The 23126-nt window shown below is 45.6% G+C and overlaps 1 protein-coding gene across 9 annotated transcripts in view; it reads left to right on the top strand.

The window, feature by feature from the left end:
* LOC129860651 (pleckstrin homology domain-containing family G member 5-like) overlaps window positions 1-23126 on the top strand; it is a 77077-nt gene that overhangs the window by 23664 nt on the left and 30287 nt on the right. For 8 of the 9 annotated variants that reach the window (XM_055931258.1, XM_055931256.1, XM_055931255.1 and 5 more), the window contains exon 2: window positions 5906-5982. In XM_055931258.1, coding sequence (XP_055787233.1) covers window positions 5906-5982 — 77 coding nt within the window. Of the gene's footprint in view, window positions 1-5905; window positions 5983-16097; window positions 16176-23126 lie in introns of those variants that run through there. The other variant, XM_055931259.1, reaches the window with a different exon arrangement.

Raw genomic sequence — 23126 nt, 5'->3', positions numbered from 1 at the left:
AGTGGTCCACCCTCTATCTGCCCCTCTTCTGTTCTAAATAGTTTCTCCTTGTTGTGCGCTGCTGGGGACTTTGGTAGTGGAGGAAGCACTGTGTGGCCTTGTTTTTAGATGTGTGTGTGTGTGTGTGCCACTACAGGGGTAAAACAACATCAACAGGATGACTTTGTTCAGGTGTATGTGAAAGTGTGTTCATATGCGTGTGTGTGTGTGTTGGAGTGTCAGTGTAGTATGTGTGAGTGTGTGGGTAAAGTCCAGTGAGTGTGCAAGAGAGTCAATGCAAATAGAAAGGGTAGCCATTTGGTTAACTGTTCAGCAGTCTTATAGCTTGGGGGTAGAAGCTGTTCAGGAGCCTTTTGGTCCCAGACTTGGTGCTCAGGTACTGCTTGCCATGCGGTAGCAGGGAGAACAGTCTATGACTTGGATGGCTGGAGTCTTTGAAAAATTTTAGGGCCTTCCTCTAGCCTAATATAGAGGTCCTGGATGGCATGGAGCTTGGCCCCAGTGATGTACTGGGCCGTACGCACTACCCTTACGTTCGGATGCCAAGCATTTGCCATACCAAGCGGTGATGTAGCCATTCAAGATGCTCTCAATTGTGCACCTGTAGAACTACTTCAGGATCTGAGGGCCCATGCCAAATCTTTTCAGCCCCCTAAGGGGGAAGAGGCATTGTCATGCCCTCTTCAGAACTGTGTTGGTGTGTTTGAATTATGATAGGTCCTTAGTGATGTGGATACTAAGGAACTCAAAGCTCTCAAACCGCTCCACTGCAGCCCCGTTGATGTGAATGGAGGCGTGCTCAGTCCTCCATTTCTTGTTGGCTACAGTCAGGTCCTTTGTCTTGCTGATGTTGATGGAGAGGTAGTTGTCCTGGCCCAACACTGCCAGGTCTCTGACCTCCTCCCTATAGGATGTCTCATCATCATCGGTGATCAGGCCCACCACCATCGTGTCGTCGGAAAACTTAATGATGGTGTTGGAGTCGTGCGCGGCCACGCAGTCGTGGGTGAACAGGGAGTACAGAAGGGGACTAAGCACACACCCCTGAGGGGCCCACGTGTTGAGGGCCAGCATGGCGGATGTGTTGTTGCCTACCCTTACCACCTGGGAGCAGCCTGTAAGGAAGTCCCCGAATCACGTTTCCCATCCTCATCTTTGCCTCCCCTGTTACATCACACAGTGGTAGCGCCGGGAAAAGGTGTTTGTGTTTTTATAGCAGATGCTTTTTAGTGTTAAAACATTTTAACAATGAATCTCTTTGTAATGGGGCTTCTTGCTGGGACAATTTGGTGCAGATGCAGAGTTCCTTCCCAGTGCCTTCCAGCCCGCCTCTGACACTGAAATAAGCTATGCTGACACATGCAGCGCAATACAGTGCAACACATCTCTGCCAGCCCCAGGCCTAGGAAACACCTTGTTCCCTGGCAGGGCAGCAGCTCTCCGTCTGCCATCTGTCTTTTGTCTTCTAGGAGATTGTCAACGGCGGCCATTGCATAATAATCCTCTTCCTGGCCTGTGTGCAACCGGCTCAGACAATCGCCCTGCCTCAATCCCCTTCAAATGAAAGAGGGGGAATAAAACGGAACAATCAGAGAATAGCTAAGCCTCAGACGCCCGATGTGCCACGGCAAAGCTCAGCAAATTGAATGCAGGACTGAGGCATTCTTAACATTCCTTATAAAAGTGTGCTCAAGGCTTGCGGCTAAACGTACTCTTGGCTCTGCCTCTCTCTGCCTAAACATGGAGCTGTGCTGGTGAGGCTGTGAGGGTCTGAGGGAGAATGAGGTGATGTAATGTAAGGTTTATGGGTGAACGAGGGAGTGAGGTAGTAAGTAGCCTGGTGGTCTAGTCTAAGGGCTTTATCCAATTCCTTTTGACCATGATGTACGCCTTTGACTTGACAATGATGGAAGAGTTGGTTACAGCACACAGTATCGGACTAGGCTAGTGGGTCTTCAGCCAATTATAGCCATGGTACAAAATATCCAGTTTTCATTATCATGGCCTTACACATCCCTTTTCTATTTATTGGTTTATAAAAGTTACTTGCTTGCCACTCAATGCTGTGTCTTGTTTATTGACGTTATGTCTAAGACTTGAGGCACTGGGAGCTGTAGAGAGAGCAAGGGAAAGGCTGTGCAGACTGAACGCTCTGCTGTCTCTTTAGTGTGCATCAACTCATTGTCTGCTGTCACATGTGGCCTTGTGTTTGTTTGTTTTTGGCTTAATCAGCAGTGCTGAGTTCAGGAATTCCTGTTCATCAGAGAGAGAGAGACACAGGCGGAGAGGGGCAAATAGGCAGAGAAAGGAAAAAGTGGAGTGCGAGGGTACATTTACATTTACATTTAAGTCATTTAGCAGACGCTCTTATCCAGAGCGACTTACAAATTGGTGCATTCACCTTATGACATCCAGTGGAACAGCCACTTTACAACAGTGCGTCTAAATCTTTTAAGGGGGGGGGGGGGGGTCAGAAGGATTACTTTATCCTATCCTAGGTATTCCTTAGAGGTGGGGTTTCAGGTGACAAAGTACAAAGTGATCCAAAGCAGGAGAGACCGTGATGGGAGGCGAGTGAGCTGGAGAGACAAAAGGGGGAAGACCGAGGGCGGGAGGAAGAGTCCCATAGTAAAGGTATGGTATACAAAAGGATAGGCAGCTAGCTATACGAGAGACAGCATATCATGAACTTCACAGGTGAGAGAGTGTTGCTACGGGGTCAGGAGTCAGAGACCCAGAAGCAGACCCCTGGTCGGCCATTACCTGGAGCTTGGGTCACCTCTGTGACTGGGTACCTCTGCGGACCTCATAGTGTGGCTTTTGCATTTCCTCTGCACTGGCCGAAAACGGTTTTACAGTGCAAAATTGTTGCCTTTAGGACTAGACAAGTGTCATAAAGACTTGTAGTTTGAGGAAAAGTGCCCCTGAAGGGAGAAAAAAAGAAAAGGAAAAAAATCTCAATAAAAATGTGTGTCTCCCTGGGCAGTGTGCTGCCTGTAAACCTAGAAGGAGTCATTAACAGAGGTGGTGTTGGCAGAGGCCCAGGATGAGTGAGAGCACGTCTCGGCCTGCTCCCAGGCAGGGCAGGAGGGACAGACTCTGGGAGGGATTGCCCCTGCCCTGCTGCTATCCCTGCCTTGTGCCATGCCTGTAGTGGAAGAGCAACAGATGTGTTTTGGGGGATTTTAGTAAGTTATATCGCTGCCCTTGATCCAAAGCTGTTTCTTGGCGTGAGTGAGTGGGGTTTAAGACTTGTTTAGTCTCATTTAAGAAGGTTAATAGGTCCTTTTGAGGTCCTCTCTCTGTAGCTCATGTACAAACAGAGAGTAAACTTTTGGGCTCAGAACTGGGTATCTTTTAGTTTCTGGTTGCTTCTGTGTTTTGTGAAGGAATCACTTTGATATTGAGATTACTTCAGTCTGTGTACTTCTTATTCAAAACAGCTTTTGGCACTAGCCACTCACCACTTGTCTTTACATTGATTCTAGTTGGCTAGATAGGATGATTGTCATCGATCCTGGAGCCTGTTGTTTAACATATTATATGCACAAGATGGAGTATAAGAAAGAGTGGGAGAGACACCGTCGTCATTGTGGACAGGTCTGCTATTCCAAGGTTCTTGGAAAGTTATTGCAGTACAGCTCTGTCATGTCTGGACACTTTTGGCAACAATGCCGTTTTCTCGGTCTTTCAATTGAACTCTTACACCCTATATATAGAGCATTCTCAGGCCTGATGGGCTTACAGTGTTTTCAAAGCAAATTGTATTGGTCACATACACATGGTTAGCAGATGTTAATGTGAGTGTAGCGAAATGCTTGTGCTTCTAGTTCCGACAGTGCAGTAATGTCTAACAAGTAATCTAATAATTCCCTAATACACACAAACCTAAAGGGGTGAATGAGAATATGTGCATGTAAGTATATGGATGAGCAATGGCTGAGCGGCATAGGCAAGGTGCAATAGATGGTATAAAATACAGTATATACATGTGATATGAGTAATGTAAGATATGTAAACATTATTAAAGTGGCATTATTTAGAGTGCATTGTATAAAGTGACTAGTGATTGTTTCTCAATGTAGGCAGCAGCCTCTCTGAGTTAGTGATGGCTGTTTTACCAGTCTGATGGCCTTGAGATAGAAGCTGTTTTTCAGTCTCTCGGTCTCAGCTTTGATGCACCTGTACTGACCTCGCCTTCTGGATGGTAGCGGGGTGAACAGGCAGTGGCTCGGGTGGTTGTTGTCCTTGATGATCTTTATGGCCTTCCTGTGACATCGGGTGGTGTAGGTGTCCTGGAGGGCAGGTAGTTTGCCCCCGGTGATGCGTTGTGCAGACCGCACCACCCTCAGGAGAGCCTTGCGGTTGAGGGTGGTGCAGTTGCCGTACCAGGCTATGATACAGCCCGACAGGATGCTCTCGATTGTGCATCTGTAAAAGTTAGTCAGCGTTTTGGTTGACAAGCCAAATGTTTTCAGCCTCCTGAGGTTGAAGAGGCACTGTTGCGCCTTGTTCACCACACTGTCTGTGTGAATGGACCATTTCAGTTTGTCTGTGATACGCAGAGGAACTTAAAACTTTCCACCTTCTCCACTGCTGTCCCTTTGATGTGGATAGGGGGGTGCTCCCTCTGCTGTTTCCTGAAGTTCACGATCATCTCCTTTGTTTTGTTGACGTTGAGTGAGAGGTTATTTTCCTGACACCACACTCCGAGTGCCCTCACCTCCCTGTAGGCTTTCTCGTTGTTGTTGGTAATCAAGCCCACTACTGTTGTGTCCTCTGTGGACCTGTTGGGGCTGTATGTAAACTGAAGTGGATCTAGGGTGGCCGGTAAGGTGGAGTTGATATGATCCTTGACTAGTCTCTTAAAGCACTTCATGATGACAGAAGTGAGTGCTACTGGGCGGTAGTCATTTAGTTCAGTTATCTTTGCCTTCTTGGGTACAGGAACAATGGTAGCCATCTTGAAGCATGTGGGGACAACAGACTGGAATGGGGAGCGATTGAATATGTCCGTAAACATACCAGCCAGCTGGTCTGCGCATGCTTTGAGGAAGCAGCTCGGGATTCCATCTGGGCCAGCAGCCTTGCGAGGGTTAACACGTTTAAATGTTTTACTCACGTCATCCACGGAGAAGGAGAGGGGGTGGTGCTGTCCTTGATAGCAGGCCGCAACGGTGGCAATGTATTATCCTAGAAGCGGGCAAAGAAGGTGTTTAGTTTGTCTGGAAGCATGACGTCGGTGTCCGTGACGTGGCTAGATTCTTTTTTGTAGTCCACAATTTCCTGTAGACCCTGCCACATATGTCTCGTGTCTGAGCTGTTGAATTGCGACTCCACCTTGTCTCTGTACTGCCATTTCGCTTGTTTGATTGCCTTGCGGAGGGAATAGCTACACTGTTTATATTCAGACATATTTCCAGACCTATTTCAAGGGTTAAATGCGGTGGTTTGCGCTTTCAGTTTTGCGCGAATGCCGCCATCCATCCACGGTTTCTGGTTAGGGTAGGTTTTAATAGTCACAATGGGTACAACATCTCCAATGCACTTATTTATAAAGGCACTCACCGAGTCAGTGTATAGCTCAATGTTGTTCTCTGAGGCTGACCGGAACATATTCCAGTCCGCGTGATCAAAATAATCTTGAAGTGTGGCTTCCGATTGGTCGGACCACCGTTTGATGGTTCTCGTCACTGGTACATCCTGTTTGAGTTTCTGCCTATAAGACGGAAGGAGCAAGATGGCATCGTGGTCGGATTTGCCGAAGGGAGGGCGGGGGAGCACTTTGTATGCATCGCGGAAGTTCGAGTAGCAGTGGTCGAGGGTGACACATTTATTAGGTCTGTGTGTGTGATCTTCTACAGAGGTGTGTTTCTCATGGTCTTTCCTCTGCTGTGTGTTCCAGATGAGAAGCCTGTTCAGGAGGAAGACTGGGTGGTGTGCCAGCATCCTGAGTGCCCTGACCGTCGACAGGCCTCGAAGGTAAGACTTGCATCCTGGGATGGGCCAGTCAGTTAGGGGTAAACCTTTTGAACCTGTACCATTGAGCCCAAATCATTATCATATAAATCCACAGTGAGGAGAGATCAGTGTGTAACTTTATTTCATTTGGATTGTCTGTTTGGACGGAACTCTTATGCTACATGAGGTCCAGCTTGGCCCCATAAGACCTTTACATTCGTAGAGGTATCGAGAATATTGAAGCTCTGTAGTGAGGTCCTGCTACATACAACCTGATTAGGGAGAGACTCCTTTTCTTCTGTTAGGTGTTAAAAGGGTACGAGGCGTGAGGCAGTGTGTCTGGCCACTAGACTGTGAAAGGAATTATTCCTTTGAAGCTGCTGCTTTCTGAAAACAGGACCATAGCCAGACGGCCAGATGAACCAAAGCAGTCTGTCTGGTCGCTCGGCTCTCCCTCAAAACGGTCCACTTCACAGGAGCCCTTTCTCTCAATCTGGATGATATGTATTTCCCCCTCAGTTTCTGTGACAGAGCAACCGGTCCCTTTCTTTAACAAAAAATGGAAATGATGGACTGGAGTGAAAGAGGGGAAAATAATAGAGAGAATGAATGGAAAAAAGCACAAAGCTAGGGAATAAAGACAACGCAGCACAGGGAGGGATAGTTATAGACGACAAGGCTAGTTCTAGCAATTCTCTGTTGCAAAAACGTATAAGGAAGTTAAGGCACAAGGAGAGCTGGAGAGATGAACCTGTAGTAGCTTCAGTCTCTTAGCCTCTGTTCGGCTTCACACGTTATTAAGCAGCTCTGCCCCTCCTTTCCCTGGGTGATAGAAACACTACTACTGTACAATCACTTTTCTCCTGCCCTGCTCGTGTTATAACAGGCAACAAGGATCTTCTACAGGCCTTTTAGGATTTTGTAGTTGAGCAAGAGCCAGTTAACGTACACAGTGGGTGAAGTGTCTACATCACGTGTCAAACTCAAGTCCTGCAGGCCCATTCAGGCTCCCGGGTGGTTTGAGTAAAAAAAAATTCTACCAGGGAAAAACAACCCTCTGTCTACATTGAAAAGACTAAAACCATATCGAAACTGTGTAGAAATTATAATGGACCTATATTATACAGTCTCTTCACTTTTTCCATGTTACTAAGAATCACTGAAACGAAATCTGGATAGTCATGGAGCATCAAATTCCAAAAGCGATGGATAGAGGACTATTGTTTATATATATTTTTTTAATCAGTGCGTCCCTCCGGACCTTGGCGATGACCAAATACGGCCCACTGACAAAATTTGTTTGACATCCCTGGTCTACATCGTGTGTGTGTTGATCTGTGCACCGGTGGGAGGAGGGGAGTTAATTTGGGACAAAGCCTGTCCAACTGACGCAACCCGTCTCCTTGGCCGAGGTCACGGGCTGACGTTATGTAAGGAGATTAAGACGAGGCCTGTTTAGTTATGGGGACTGGACTGGGATAGGAGCAAGGGATGATTGAGAAGCTCGCTGGTGACTGGACTGGGATGGACCGAAGCCTTGTTTTCAACTGCAAGCAACAGCCCTGTCCCAGCCTCAATCTCTCCCCCACTCGTCTTCTTTGCTGCCTTTTTCTGTTAGATTTCCATTTAATCATCTACATCTCTCCAGTCGGTTGACAAACTCATACATTTCAGAGGATGGCACAGCAAAGCCTTGTTCCCTGACTTGTGCTAATGTTGTCTTCAGTTGGCAGACAGAGCAGCAGAGAAATGCCCACGTCTCCTGTCTGTGACAGGTCTGGTCTTAGTCAGCAGGGGGCGCTAATGAAGCAGGCCAGTTCTGCAGTCCCATCTCTTCTTATTACCTCTTGTTGCGTTTTAACTCCAATCGCCCGCATTGCATAAACATTTTAGACATGATTAGAGCTTTAAAAAATATATACTTTGTATTATATCCCATGTGTTTTTAAATAAACTCATCAAAGAAGCCATTTGACTCTGAACAAAAACATTCAACTTTTTATATTTCATTTTAAGAGTATTTTAAGGAGCTTGAACAAACCCTTTGAACTGAGCTGCTTTTGGCAACAGGGAGGGAGAGAGGGAGTCAGTCAACTGGACTGCAGTCTCCTTCCTCACGTTATTTCTCCATTTTATTTGAAAGTGCTTGGTCTTTATAGCTCTTCCTTTGGTCCTACTTCATAGTATTATAACAGTTCCGTTCTGCGGTAACTCAGCTCCCCAGAGGCGTTTGTGAGTTCCAGTCACCGCATGAGACATGCACCCCGGCGTAGCGTTAGTCAAGTTCACCTGTCCAATTATTCACTGAATACATCCAGGTGTCCCAGTAAGTCAGGTACTGACACTACCTACTATAGCTGTCTACGAGTAGAGTCATCATCACATTACTTAACACTACCTGTACTGAGGTTAGGCTTAGATAACTATTTCATGTGTTTCCAAAGGGTTTGTACCATAGTCGTATGAACCTAATTTGAACCTTTGTTGTAGGTCTGGGACTGTTTTTCAGGCCGATAGCGAGCCCTTAGTTCTGAGTTAATACTGGACTGACTGACCGTGCTGTGGCGGTTAGCAGCAGGGCCGTGCATGGACCTTTCATGGGGCAGGTGCTCAAAATGCCCCCCCCCCCCCCCCCCAGATATGATTGATAGTTACAGACATGATTGACATCAGGAGAAGAGGGTAAGCTGTCAGCTGATCACTGATGTTGATGATAGATGTAAATCTGCTAGTTAGCTAGCTTGATTGTTTTTACTGATTGTGATACATCTTCAATGCTTTTAAATAATAACTTAATAATATAGATGATATTCATAATCTTAATTCATGATATGTGGCTTGTGTGGATATTTTTGTATATGGTGGTTAGCTAGAGACTAAATATTCGGTGCTTAATTTGTAATTTGTGCTGAAAAATCTCCCCCTGCCAGAACCCCCCCCCATTCTCGTGAATGCGCACACACTCAATTCTTCATTGCTGCGACTTGCTTGCTAGTTGAGGTTTCACTAGTATTGTCTGCAGCTTTCGGTTTGGGTTTTTGTTTCAAGTGTATTAGTCTATAAATACATCTCTTTGACAAAATGCATCATCTCTCCCATGTCTCATTCGACTAGTAGTTGTTCTGAAATGTTTATTGCTTGCCTACATTTTACTCCCTCCTCTGTTTAATATAACACACATACATAAATGATTAATAAAGAGGGGGGGGGTTCGCCAAGGCCATTTTCTTGCCTGCCCAACCCCCCCCCCCCCCTTCTATCTTGGGACTGCACACTTCATAATAATTTTGGTAGCTCATGTTGACTAGTAGTGTGTGCCACATAAAGTATTTGACTCTAGCCACAAAATTAAGGAAATTAGAAGGGGGGAGAGGATTTCGGCAAGGCCATTTTCTTGCCTGCCAAAATTCTCCCCCCCTTCTAAATTCCTATAGTCATATACTTTCTGTGGTCAACAGTGTGGAGACAAATGGATTCGGTTCAGTCGGTTGTCCTGCTAGCTGGCTAGCTGGCAACAACGGCAGCATGGCGCTAGTTAAAACTTGTAAAAGAAAGTGATGTTTATTTTGATGGGACAGGGAGAAATAACTTGTAGTATCGATCACTCTCTGGATGTCACCGTGACATGCCAATTAACTAACCTAGCGACAAGCCTGTGCCAATGAATGTCCAGTGCTGCAATGTTGTATCGAGGTGCTTGCCAATGTGAGACTTGCTTCTCAGCGGGCAGCTGTAGGCTATCACGTTGGTCAATTTGTTCCATCCCACTTGTTTTTATTTTGAGTAGGATAACAGCCTACACGAGAAATAACTTGTAAAATTGGTAGTAACCATCTGAATGGCACTATCCGGGATACAGTCTACTGCTCAATGGGGAGAGTTTGCGCTGCAAGCCGGCAACACTACAATACGGGAACAGTGTCCTTCGCTCCCGCTTGCGTGTAGCCAATAACAGCCCACAAGCTTAAACTAGCTAGCTGGGAAGGGCTCATCAGGATGACTGACTGAACCGAATTCGTTTATCTTCACTTGACTCTCGTTGCGAGACATATGTCATCAATTTGGACATGTGGCGTGTCCGTATATCCTCCCCCTTTCCGGTTTCACTGACTCACGCAATGATGCGCAGCTCACTCGACTGCAATGGCCGATGTGTTTGTGCCAAAAACATACCCCTAAAAAAAACATACCCTCACAGACAGCAGTGTGTAATGTGTTATTCTGTTAGTTGTTTGTGTTGTACTTACCAGTACCCAGTGTTCGCGGGGTCCGCCATGCCAATCAATCTGATATCTGCCAATCACGGGAATGCCTGGAATGTTCTGATGCTGGGCATCCTTGTGGTTGGCGGTGTGGCGTGGAGGGGGGTTTGGGCAGGGGGTTGGAGCATTGGAAGTTAAGAACAGGTTTAGCCTTTGTTCTCTCTCTTACGTCTGAGCTTCACAAGAGAAGGTCACGGTTGTTTTATAGGGTATCCTTCATTTATTTGGCGTGGGCTACGGTCAAACAGTAGCCTGTGTGAAGTTGGGTTAATAAACCGTAAATTCGTAAACTCAATTCTCTGTCTGAACAATTGTTCCTTTGTGATCTAGTAAGGTCATTACAATACCTTACTTTGTAAAACAATGTTCACCCAATAGGCATATTTGGAAGTTGATAAAATATTTTGGTAGCTTACAGCAGATAGATTAGAGTTATTATAGTTTACAGCAGATAGATTATTTTCAGCAGGACTCATTTGGTTTCCAACCTGTTTTCCCGCGATTTGTATTTGAAATATTATGAAAGGCCTCTTTTAGCTGCATGCTGTTCACCTTCAGATTTGCCGCTTGTTCCAGACTTCAGGCTATGCCTTGTTATTGAGCTACACACAATCTACAGCTATTGGTCTCCTGTGGCTAAATTACAGGCCTAGTTGTGGTGTAGAAGGCTATTCTGAATTATTTCATATATTTCTGAACAGACAGCAGTAATTTATATTTATTTGGCAAATGTATTTACAGTTATCAGGGGTGCTGCAGCACTTCCAGGACCCTTCCTGCGGCTATGATTCTATAAGGAAATGGTGATGTGCTACTTGTGAGTAGGCTATCAGCCAACCAGACCGAATATTGATGATGATGTTAATCAAGTGTTATGCTTCTGTGGCAGCACTGTTGATATTTAAACTAGGTAGATGGCTACACACTCGACCGGTGACCGCATTTCAAGCCATGCATGTTTGGATACCGGGCGGGTGTGCAAACTCCATACAGGGCAGACTGGGAGAAAGGCACAAGCAGCGCACATGAGCTCCGTATAGGGCAGATCAACGGACGGGGGTGGGGAGTGGCGAACTTGACGAAATCACGACGACTTGGGGGCAGTGGGTTCAGAACAACAACAAAAACTGTTTACAAAAAAAGAATACAAAAATACCCAAAAGGGAACTTGGCGGGTGGGATGGCAAAGGGGCAGGTGCTCGGGCACAAGAATACCCCTATTTGTGCACCTGACTGATTTAGCGGCAGCAGTCTGGGCACAGTAAGGAGAAGAGGCCAGTCTGAGCTCGCTCTGTAACAGGTCTCCCACATATACAGTTAATTACACCCCTCCCCCCTGTCTCTACGGGAACGGGACAGGACCAGACAGGCCCCGAAAGGTGTGGGTTCTCACGGCAACGCGCCCCTCCTAGTACAAACAGCTGCAGGGAAGGTGACGGAATGGAAGGGTGGATGGATGGAAGGGGAGAAGTTTCAATCAGCTGACTGACTTCTATTTCTCTCTTTGGTTTAATTGGTTTCACTTGGATGGTTTTGACCTTTTTATTCCTGCCCCTTACATATCCATTTGATGACTAATATCTCTCTGATGTTATTCTTTTTTTGGAAGTAGTGACACTATTTGGAAGTAATATTATCCAGCCTTTTAAAGCTAGTCACGAACGAAACAATCCCTTGAACTTCCAGCATGATGAAATCCAAAAACAACACACGAGGTCACACCGTCAGCTATTCAACAATCATCTATAGGGTGACTGAAACCCAGGTATTGAGGTACAGTGGCGTTAAGCCTTAATTCCTTACCGAGTTACCTAATGATGCTTCCCTTCCCTGCTTGGCTCTCCTCTGGTATGAGTCTGGCTCTAGCTGCCTCTTGGCACGGACAGATCAGAGGACTATTTAAAGCAGCTGTGCACATCCTTTTAATTTTCATTCTGCTCTTTCTCCCTTTCCCCCCCTCTTTTTTTGTCCTGGTCTAATGAGGAACAGTCTGTGTTTTGAAAAGGTCTTAGGCATGAGGGTGGCCAACACTGGAGCACGACTTATAAGATGTACTGTCAATAATTCGAGGTAGAATTATCAGGCCGTCTCTCTGTCTGTGTGCGCGCTCATGGGAGAGAGAGCATTTGCACGTGTGTATGTGTGTTTGCATGTATGTTGGCACGTGTGTTTTTGTGTGTGTGAGAAAGTGTATATGGATTTGGATTCATTTGCATTGAAAGTAGACCCATATTCTATGTGCTCAGAGCACTGTGTCCTGGTTGTCACATACTTCTACCATCCAGTAGGTGATTTAATATTTATTGAAGCAGGAAAATGTGTACATAACTCACGCTTGATTGTCATCCAAATATTCCTCACAACTTGTACTGCCTTTTATATAACAAGCACCAAAATAAATATAGCTTAAGTAGACCCGGTATGAGTCGTAAGGAGAAATGAGAGAGCACAGAGTCCCCGATTGGGGTTTCTTAGCAGGAAAAGGAAGGCAGGATGACCTCATTTTCTGTGTAAGGAAAGTTTCCCCTGTATGATAAGTCAAAGGCTTTTGTCACTAATGGCACACTATTCCCTATGTAGTGCTCTACGTTTGACTAGGGCCCATAGGAGTCTGTTCAAAAGTGGTGCACTACACACAGGGAACAGGGTGCCATTTGGGACAGAGCCAGCACCACTCCGGCTGGCATGGGTGGGATTTCTGCTGTGGTGGTACTGTGATGTTAGACTACTAAGCAGGATTTGGGCATTGGGATTGCTCAGGGAAAAGTAGGCTAATGGGTTTTCAATGTGAAGTACATAGAGAAAGTTAAGAGAAGTGTCTTTGATATGCCTGTTAAAGACTGGAACTCCAATCGTCTTTACACAGAAACCAATAATGCTTATGATAGCGTTTTATATTCATTTCAAGCATTTCATTTTTTTCTCTGGACATGATTTATGGAAACGTACCTTTATAGAGCAACAGAATTGAAGTATTTCTACGGCATAGGCTACATCTCACTTCTGCGATGGCATGGTTGAATTGGCTGAGGACATGAAAGCATTTGCGATCTGGAAAGTGATTTCATCCCATAAAGCACAGGCCTACTGTGTAATCTCAATGACACACAGAGCAAATTTTAAATACCTTAACTATCATATTTTCCACTTCAGGTAGTATGACTATAATATTCCACTTACAGTAATCGTACTTGACGTCTACAGGCACACACACAGAGGGTGATTGGGTAAAGACAGTCTCTGCTGGTGGCTATAGCCAAGCAGGAAGCCGTGGGTGACGTACAGACCTATACCTAGAGTCACAGTTGGCCTCAGATGCAAGCTACAACAAGCTTTTCACTCCACAGAACTCCCAGTGCACCGACATCATCGTCTATTAGCCAATCGACCGCTTTCTTCCCATACTGTATTTTTCCATCCTTGACGTTAAAACAAGGGGGTTTCCGAAGTTCTCACATACGCAAATCGTTTAGACCGTATTCCGATGGTAAATCGTTCTCAATGACAGTGGCAGATTTGATCGCTGTTGTGTTTTTACTTGGGTTTCCTTGAAATAAGTTTAGTTGTGACTCCATCAGTCTTGGGTCATTCATTTTTCAGTCGTGAAAGGAGAGACAAGCAATGATGCAAATGAAGGCAGTTACCAGATTAAATAGTGCTCTGCTGCTCTCCGTGGAGATACTTACCTTGCTTGGTAGTAGGCTTGCATAAAAAACACAACCAATTTCACAGCAAAATAATGTCACACATCATTGAAATGCGGAAAAGGAAGGGAATACCCCTGTATGTATAGGAATTAGGCCTAAGGATTTGACATGGGGCCAACAATAACAAACGTGGATATTGTGTGACGTGAGCCGATCAGTAGATTGTCTTATCAGGAAGGTATTCAAAGCCAGGAGGAGGTACCCATGAGATGGTAACCCCAACCCCAAGCCCCATGAGCCTCTTTAACTGGAAGCAGGCAGTGGAATAACAGGAAGAGGGCACCTGATTGAGCAACACCAACGTCCAACCGACACTCCAATGGAAATGGCCTTGGGATGACAGGGAGTCAGGGACGACCAATGTAACTGGCTGGTTCTTCAAAGTCTTTATAACGAGGCCCCCAGTGGCGAGTTGATGGGTTGAAACAACATAACAAATTCAAATCCCTCCTCACATGTGAAGCTCTGCTCTTCTTCATGGCAAACCAAACTAAAGCCTTCATGTGTAATTACTGGTTAGGGCTAATTTCTGAGGGAGGGAGTCCACAGGGTGGTTGAAACTAATTAACTGTTTTAAGAATGACTGTCTGTCTGAGCCTTCAATTAGAAAATGGACCAGTGTTCTCGAGAAAATCTCCCAAATCCAAAACATGTTATTATCGCGGATACGACGAGTAATAGTAGGCGACTTTGTAAATCAGTCGAATGAACTCCCAAACCAAACTCCAGCCCCTGGAACTTCCAGCAGAATTTATGGTGAAATAATTAGGCTACATGTATCCTTTTAATTACCCTTCTCACTCGCTCTTTACGCTCGACACACTTATCTTTCTCTTTGTTTTATCTCTTTGTCTCTTGAACACCTTGTGAAAGAATTTCTGGACTTATCGGTCCAGGAGGGGTTAGTGCCAAGGTCCGGCATCAAGGGAGGGTCACCTCTTTACACAGAATACATTCCCCTTCTCCTCCCCAACAATGACATTGCCACTACAGACTAATCCTTCAGGGTAATTGCGTGGCTGCCGCCCCATCTTTTAAACACAGACTGCTGTAATTGAGGTTGGCAACGGCGGGTGGTGGGCAGGGGACCCGTATGTTGACTTGTTTTGAAGAGAGATTAGTTTGGGCTTCCCAACCCGCACAGAACTGACCTCTCCCTCCCCAGGCTGTGCCTCCAGGAAGTCTCTCCAGCCTCTTGCAGCCATGGGGCCCCTGAATAGTTTTTCAGTGTTGGCTAATTGTAGACTCCTCTAAGCTTAGGTTGAATGACAAAATAACAGAGAGCAGTGTACTGGCCCATGTTTTTGGACAGGTTAGCACAGTAGACTGCGCGAAGACATGGGGTCATGAGGGAGGCAGTCATTTTGATATTTCAGCCACCAGTAGTTTCAACAATATTGAGGTGCCCGTAGGATTAGAATATTTCAATATCATGTCATCAAGATTGAAATCATATACGCAAGTGACTTATTTTAATCTGATATTGAAAGAAGTAAACAAGTGCAGTTCTCCAACACTGCTTCTTACACTGTTCCCTCCCATTGACAACTTATTTTACTACATAGGAAAGAACCACTAAAAACGCCTCCTCTTTTTCCTGTCAGCTCTTTTTTAAAGCACAAATACACCATCCTGCGTGCTAATCTCTGACCTTGTGCCACTGAGAGGTTAGGGATCAAACACAGGGAGAAATGGAAGGGTGAGGTGAATACGGAGCACGATACACATGAGTAGGGAGAACCATAGAAATTGTGGGAAAATCCCGTTCTAGTCATTCAATTTCTGTGAAGACAGAAGGGGGGTGGGGTGGGAACATGAGATGTTTAGAATAAGGACTGGTTTCTATACAAGTCAGTGAGTCAGTCCAGGATGTGTGTATGCTGGTAGGTCTTTGAGTGGAGGGAGGGGCTGATGGTGTAGTGGGGGGCGGGGTATCGCAAACACTGAGGCAGCTCACATGTTCATGCTCAATCTAGCCTCGTCTGTCAGGTTATCCTGTGGCGTTTTACTACCTTGGAGCTCTTCCTGCTCATAGAGCTCTAGGGACTTTAAAACACTTTCTCTCACGCTCCCTTACTGACGGATGAACGAGATTAGAGAGAAGCTTCCGTCGAGGGTGGGATTTTAACTTCTGGTCTGCCTGCCACCGAGCTACCGACAGTTGTGACCTTGGAAGTATTTTGTCACTTACCCATCGAAACTGAGAGATTCTTTTCGGGAACACACTTTTGTTTGCAAACTGGAGGTGAGTGATCGAACATCCTTCCCCCTCTCACAACCTCTCCCACTGTGTGCATTAGTACTGATGTTCAGTGAAAGGAACCCAGCATGTTGTGTTATTGTCTGCCTAGGGTTGTGTAGTTTTAGGGTTGATCTTACATTTTGGTTCACAGCTAGGTATAATCTATAGGGACAGGTGGGAGAATGGTATGGCAAAGGGATATCATACCTGGCTGAGTAGATCTACAGCCAGAGTGAAGTTGAGTGATATGTTGTTCCTCAGTGAGAATGCTAGTGCAATGCACCCTCTCGTTATGTCTTGACTTTTAAACCCTTTTGTTCCTCGGGGAGCATAGGCCATCAACAAACTTCCTGGAGCTTTTTCAATCAGCCTCCATGTTCTCCCTATCTCTACACTGTTCCTGCCTGCTAGTGATGATGGCATACACACAGATATCAATTGTAACGTTTGGGGGCCTTTAAGTCTCTGTTTTTGTCAGACGTCGGCATATTCCACATCTGCTTCTTATATCAACAACCCAAGATCCTCAACGGCACACGCCAGCCCAGCCAGTGTCCCCCCCCCCCCCCCCCCCCCTCATACCAAATCTAAAGTGGCTTACCAACTATCCATTTCCAAGTCGAAATTGGAACTGCCTGTGTCCAAATCAGCAATTTGTCTCTCTAGGAGTTTCCAGCGGTTCCCAAAATTATTTTCTTTTTCTCGCACTTCCTCTTTTTTTGGTCGTGCAAATCGCCTTCCTGCCTATCGGTCTCTTTTCCTTCCCTGAAGCTATGGATGGGAAGACTGGTTGCATCACAGTCCAGCAGTGCAGCCTGAGACAACACTCACTCCGTCTCAGTGCACTTGACTGCGTTAGAGCAGAGACGGACCAGCTGCCGGTGAGTGGGTCTTCAGTTTTCTCATGTGGTCACACCAATAACTCTTGATGTTTGTGTATAAGAAAAAGTTGTCTCTCGTTTTGCCATCGTTGACAGTTCAGTGTCCGATGAGGCCAACAGCAAATCTGCAGTTTTATGATTGTTTAAAAAAAAAACAACGTAATGCCTCTGCGTAGATACGGTATATCATATGAGTATAGGATAAAAGCCTTGGCTTGACCTTTTAGGGACAAAAGGCTTGACTTCGGGGTGGTCTGAGTCTCTTCCTAGTTGAAGTACTAGCCTATTTCTCAAGGTGTGGGTGTGAAATCTGTGCATGTTTGTGCAGTTTACTGTACAGGCAAGGCTCTTCATGCTGCATGTTGAAACACACTTTTGGGGAATGTTTCCTTTGTAAAAAGAGCTAGGCTATATCCTGTAAACTTCCTTGTAAACTTCCTCTGTTAGATGGATGTCCTTCAGTTTATCTCTGTCCTAGGACAGATTATTCCCAAACTCTACTGTACATCCACTGACCAAACACAGCTAATCAAATGGACCGTTGACCATTGAAGATGAGCTTTCTTTTTGGTTCTTGCCACTGCGTAATCTTGTGATTTGTGTTGGAGACTGCTATATTCCGAACTGATGTCAGATTCCCTCTCTCTAGTCCGGACCTGTTTCCCTAGTGTACTCTCCACGGTGTGTACATCTGGAAAAGTCAGTCCTCTCCTAAGACTTACAGTAGGAGATGTGTCATAGGTTTGTCATCATTATGAAACTCTCCATGTGGTTTTCCCCCAGTCTGCCTGACAACTCCTTTTAAAATACATTTAAACAGATGACAAGTCACACAGTTTAGTTTGACTAAGGACTTTCTCACTGATGGGATCAGATTTCAGGCCTGTTTGGTTGGGAGTGTTCAACCCAGCCTGGGAAAAATGCATCCGGTTGTACGTCAACATTATTTGACTGAATTTAAACTGAAAAGCTGCAGGAAGTTTAGTACAACACTGGACAAATGACCTAATCTACTTTACTAATACCTGTGGCATTGGCCTGAATGACATCATATCCTTTATCATATATACTGTATATACACCAAGTACCCAAAACACCTCACGGCACAACGGCGCCTGTGAAGAGTCGTGTACACACACACATTGTAATATTGTAGATTTGTAGTGATAGAGAAGTGATGTAATGTTTTGTTTATGATGTAGGCTGTTACGTTTTGTTGAGATGTGGTTGTTTTAATACTGTTTGTACCCCAGGAACAGTAGCTGCTGCCTTGGCAATAAATACAGAAAAATATATCCTGTCAACCAGACACTTACCAGTCACTCAGCCTCAGGTGTGGGCTTGGACGTTTCACTCTGCCAATCATCTCCTCATTACAGATAGAAAACAAGTCTCCCTACAGTACAAGCCTTTATACATGAATCATCCCATGTGTCCCAGAAACACATGCACGCTCACTGTGCCCTAGCTTTGGACGCTCCGATACAACAAGTGCCTCTGTTTTGAAGAGTTCCATATGTGTTTGAAGACAACCGAACCCTTCCACAGTAAAGGGAGGGGGGTTAATAGTAAGGAGACACGTCAGGCTGGCGTTGTGTAAGACCTCCTGCTTTAAGAGCTCCGGCCTGGTCCTGGCACACTCTCAGAGCCCAGCTAGAGAACCAGACCGATGGCGGGAGAAGAAAGAGAAAGTGCAGCGGCACTGTTCTCCCCTGCCTCTTCTCACAGACTCACCCAAGTTTATTTATTGAAAAATAAATGATCAGATCTGGCCCAGTCCTGACCTGGGGCTCTGATCTATCCCTTTGATCTCATTTATCCCCCCCCCCCACCTCTCTGTTTCCATCTAGCCTACCAGTAACAGCCAGAACTAAAAGGGTACTGTCAGGAGTGTAGTGGTGCCTGGAGAAGTGGGTTTACTCTAATTTGGCCAAACATTTCCCATTTGACATGCACTCTGAATGATCTAGAATGCTTAAACCACAACAGGAGACCACTTTTTTGAGGTATTTAAAAAAAATCTGACATTTTGGATTTTTAAGTGTACTTACCCTTTAATTTAAGTGCCAGGCACCTAGCACTGTTTGATTAGTGGTGTTTCTGTAGCACATGAGATATGAGAGTTTGCAAAACAAATGGCCAATGGATTGATGCAAGTAATCATGACATCATTCTGACAGTTAGACATGGGCTACTTTGTAGCTAGTTAACATTTTGTTAAAGTTTTTGGGAAAGCCTTTCCATCTACCAGAAGGCGGTTAGGCCTGTCATTAGCATCACTATATATTTTTTCTGTTCCTTAACTGTTTGAAACCTAGACATTTTACTTCATATATGAGGCATCTCCTACCTTGCTTCAAAGTAGCCTATAGCCAAAGTCCCACCATAGAAACGTGGAGGCAATGATTTTACAAATACTTTCTTTCATTGTCTTCCAGCCAAAGGCATGATCCTAGTCATATTAGCAACCCATGATAGTTGTTGCATCTTTAGATCTCCCCTCTCTTAATTTCTAATTCATATTTCCAGGAGACCACTCACATGTGCGTGGGGATTTAGAGTGGGGTTTTCCACAAATTGCATTTTGGAACATTTGCACTGTTCTAGGCCAATTGCCGTGTGCACGTTGCTGCACTGAAAATGTGAAGAAATAATCGCCTATCAGCATTTTTTTTTTTTTAAAGCTAAACGTTCTGATCTGCCTTATTAATTGATACGGTGTATAACTCCACTACACTACTATGACACGTACCCTGGGGATTAAGAAGTGAGTATACGCAACACCCACTGAGAAATAGGTGGGTATGCGGTGTATACCTGCGTTTATCCTCCGCTACCACACTGGGTACACTGAGGCTACAGCGTGTGATGTTTAGGACACCAACCTCTACAGTGAACCCAGGGGGCCCCCCAGTCGCGTGCTCAACTCCCAAGAGGGGCATGAAAATGTGTTCTCAGAAAATGGTAACTAAAAGTAATGATGGCCTAGATGGCAGGCCTAAGAAGAAGTGATTTAACTATCTTTTTGATGTAAAGCAGACTCCCTGGGTGTTTAGCAATTGCGTACCAATCCATCATTCTGAATTAAAACCATGATTGATACGATGTCCCAGTAGTACAGCTAGCTGTAGCATTACGGTGAGTGCTGGCCACCCAGGCTGAAGCTGTATATTTTTTTTAAGTGGTGTGGAGAGAGTCTCCCACGCAGCTCATTGATAAGTTGAAGGCATGCCGACGGAGGCAGAGTCTGAACACAGAGTACCAGAACAGACCAGACCAGGATAGGAATGACTGGGAAGGGTTAGAGAGCGGAGAAGCTTTTCAAGTCTGGAACATCTGCTGTGGCTTTACTGAGTTAAAGTTCATATAAGGAAATCAAATTGGGCTCCCGAGTGGCGCAGCGGTCTAAGGCACTGCATCTCAGTGCAAGAGGTGTCACTGGCGTCACGAATCCAGGCTGCATCACATCCGGACGTGATTGGGAGTCCCATAGGGCGGGGCACAATTGGCCCAGCGTCGTCCAGGTTTGGCCGGTGTAGGCCATCATAGTAAATAAGAATTTGTTCTTAACTGTCTTGCCTAGTTAAATAAAAGTTAAATAAAAATACAAAATTAAAATCAATCAATTCAAATAAATTCATTAGGCTCTAATCTATGGATTTCACAAAACTGGGCAGCGGTGCAGCCATGGATGGGCCTTGGAGGGCATAGGCCCACCCAGTTGGGAGGATTTTATTGACCCCAGCACAAGGTGCACCTGTGTAATGATCATGCTGTTTAATCAGCTTCTTGATATGCCACACCTGTCAGGTGGATGGATTATCTTGGCTAAGGAGAAATGCTCACTAACGGGGATGTAAACTAATTTGTGCACAACATTTGAGAGAAATAAACTTTTTGTACATATGTAACGGATGTGAAATGGCTAGCTAGTTAGCGGGTACGTGCTAGTAGCATTTCAATCAGTTACGTCACTTGCTCTGAGACTTAAGTAGTGTTGCCCCTTGTTCTGCAAGGGACGTGGCCTTTGTGGAGCGATGGGTAACGACCGTGCTTCGTGGGCAACCGTTGTTGATGTGTGCAGAGGGTCCCTGGTTCGCGCCCGTGTCGGGGCGAGGGGACGGTTTAAAGTTATACTGTTACACATATAGAACCATTTTTTATTTTTAAATAAATTTTATCCCATTTTCTCCCCAATTTTCGTGGTATCCAATCGCTAGTAATTACTATCTTGTCTCATCGCTACAACTCCCGTATGGGCTCGGGAGAGACGAAGGTCGAAAGCCATGCGTCCTCCGAAGCACAACCCAACCAAGCCGCACTGCTTCTTAACACAGCGCGCCTCCAACCCGGAAGCCAGCCGCACCAATGTGTCGGAGGAAACACTGTGTACCTGGCCCCCTTGGTTAGCGCGCACTGCGCCCGGCCCGCCACAGGAGTCGCTGGAGCGCGATGAGACAAGGATATCCCTACCGGCCAAACCCTCCCTAACCCGGACGATGCTATGCCAATTGTGCGTCGCCCCACGGACCTCCCGGTCGCGGCCGGCTGTGACAGAGCCTGGGCGCGAACCCAGAGACTCTGGTGGCGCAGCTAGCACTGCAATGCAGTGCTCTAGACCACTGCGCCACCCGGGAGGCCCCATATAGAACATTTCTAGTTTTTTTTTTTCCCCAGCTCATAAAACATGGGACCAACACTTTACATGTTGTGTTTATATTTTTGTTAAATGTATTTGATTAGACGGGAGTGAGTCTGACACCAGTGTATGAGGGAGTCTGAAGTCTGTACTGTCTGTCTCGTTTGAGGGTGTGTGAGTGCACACAACAGTCTTATTATTTGTACAAGACTGTACACGACTGAGTCAAACCAATCACTTGTGTGTGTCACTTTTGCGTGTGTTGTGATAACGTGTCATCCAAGGTCGGTAGACACCAGTCGAGCCTCATTTACGGTCCAAGCCGGGGGAGGGTGTGTGTGTGTGATTCAGTACGTCTTACGTATTTAAATGACTGATGATGAGAAGGCATGTCTGCTAAGGTAACTAACGCTAAAGGGTGAACGCGGCTTCAAGTTGCCAAATCAAAGATGTCTAACACGTTAGTGCCTGGCCCTGAAGTAATGTTTTACTGTGGGGGTGGAGTGATGTTATTGTGGAATAGTTCACTGAAACACTTTGCAGCACACTATGAACTGACTGCAGTGTTAACAAGGCGCACAGTAAATTACTGAAAGGAAGGCTTTATTAGAGGACTGTAGCCATATCCAAATGTCATCATAACTGTTTGGTCTGTGTTCGACCTAGCTAAACACAATCATCTGTCTTGACTGAATGTTCGTCATAGCTGTTCAATGTTGTGTTGATTTAGGCTGTGTGTGTGTGTGTGTGTGTGTGTGTGTGTGTGTGTGTGTGTGATGGCTGCTGGAGACTGACTGTATGTGGATGACCCAATGGAAGATGGGAAGGGAATTTAATTAGCTTTGGGCACCAACAACGTGTGTGTAGCAGTAAACCAAACACAACAAGGACCCTATTTTCTCTTTCACATTGTCTCTCAATAATCAGTCTCCTTCCACCAATATCCCATCCTGACAACTATGTTCCAGTGAGTACTATTCCACCTTTCACTTACACACTATGACATTGTACAGGCACTCGTTGCAACATTCACTGAAACTATCAACAACCTTATTGCGCGCACACACACGGAGGCTGGGATTAGGTGTGCTCTGGCAGGACAGGCTGTTCAGATTAAAGCCAGTCAGTCCGGGGGGGAACCATCCCCGGTGGAGACTGGGAGAGAGACTGTTGTGATTGATGCAGTGCTGTTGGCGGCCTGGCCTTGCATTTTATCATTATTTTCCTAATGGCGAGGGGGGAGGGAGGGGGATCAAACCTTATAACGCCGACCATAGTGTGTGTGTGTGTGTGTGTGTGTGTGTGTGTGTGTGATCCAGACTCTGAGGTAACAGGGCTGAATCACTTCGGGAGAATCCAGTCATCTCTAAGTGTGACAGCTGTTGTCTGTGAGAGGAACGTTCATTCAATAGTTGTCTACTTCCCATTGATGGT

The sequence above is a fragment of the Salvelinus fontinalis genome, chromosome 8 (assembly GCF_029448725.1).
Source record: "Salvelinus fontinalis isolate EN_2023a chromosome 8, ASM2944872v1, whole genome shotgun sequence".
Lineage (NCBI taxonomy): Eukaryota > Metazoa > Chordata > Actinopteri > Salmoniformes > Salmonidae > Salvelinus > Salvelinus fontinalis.
This window is presented reverse-complemented; position numbering and strand designations above follow the sequence as displayed.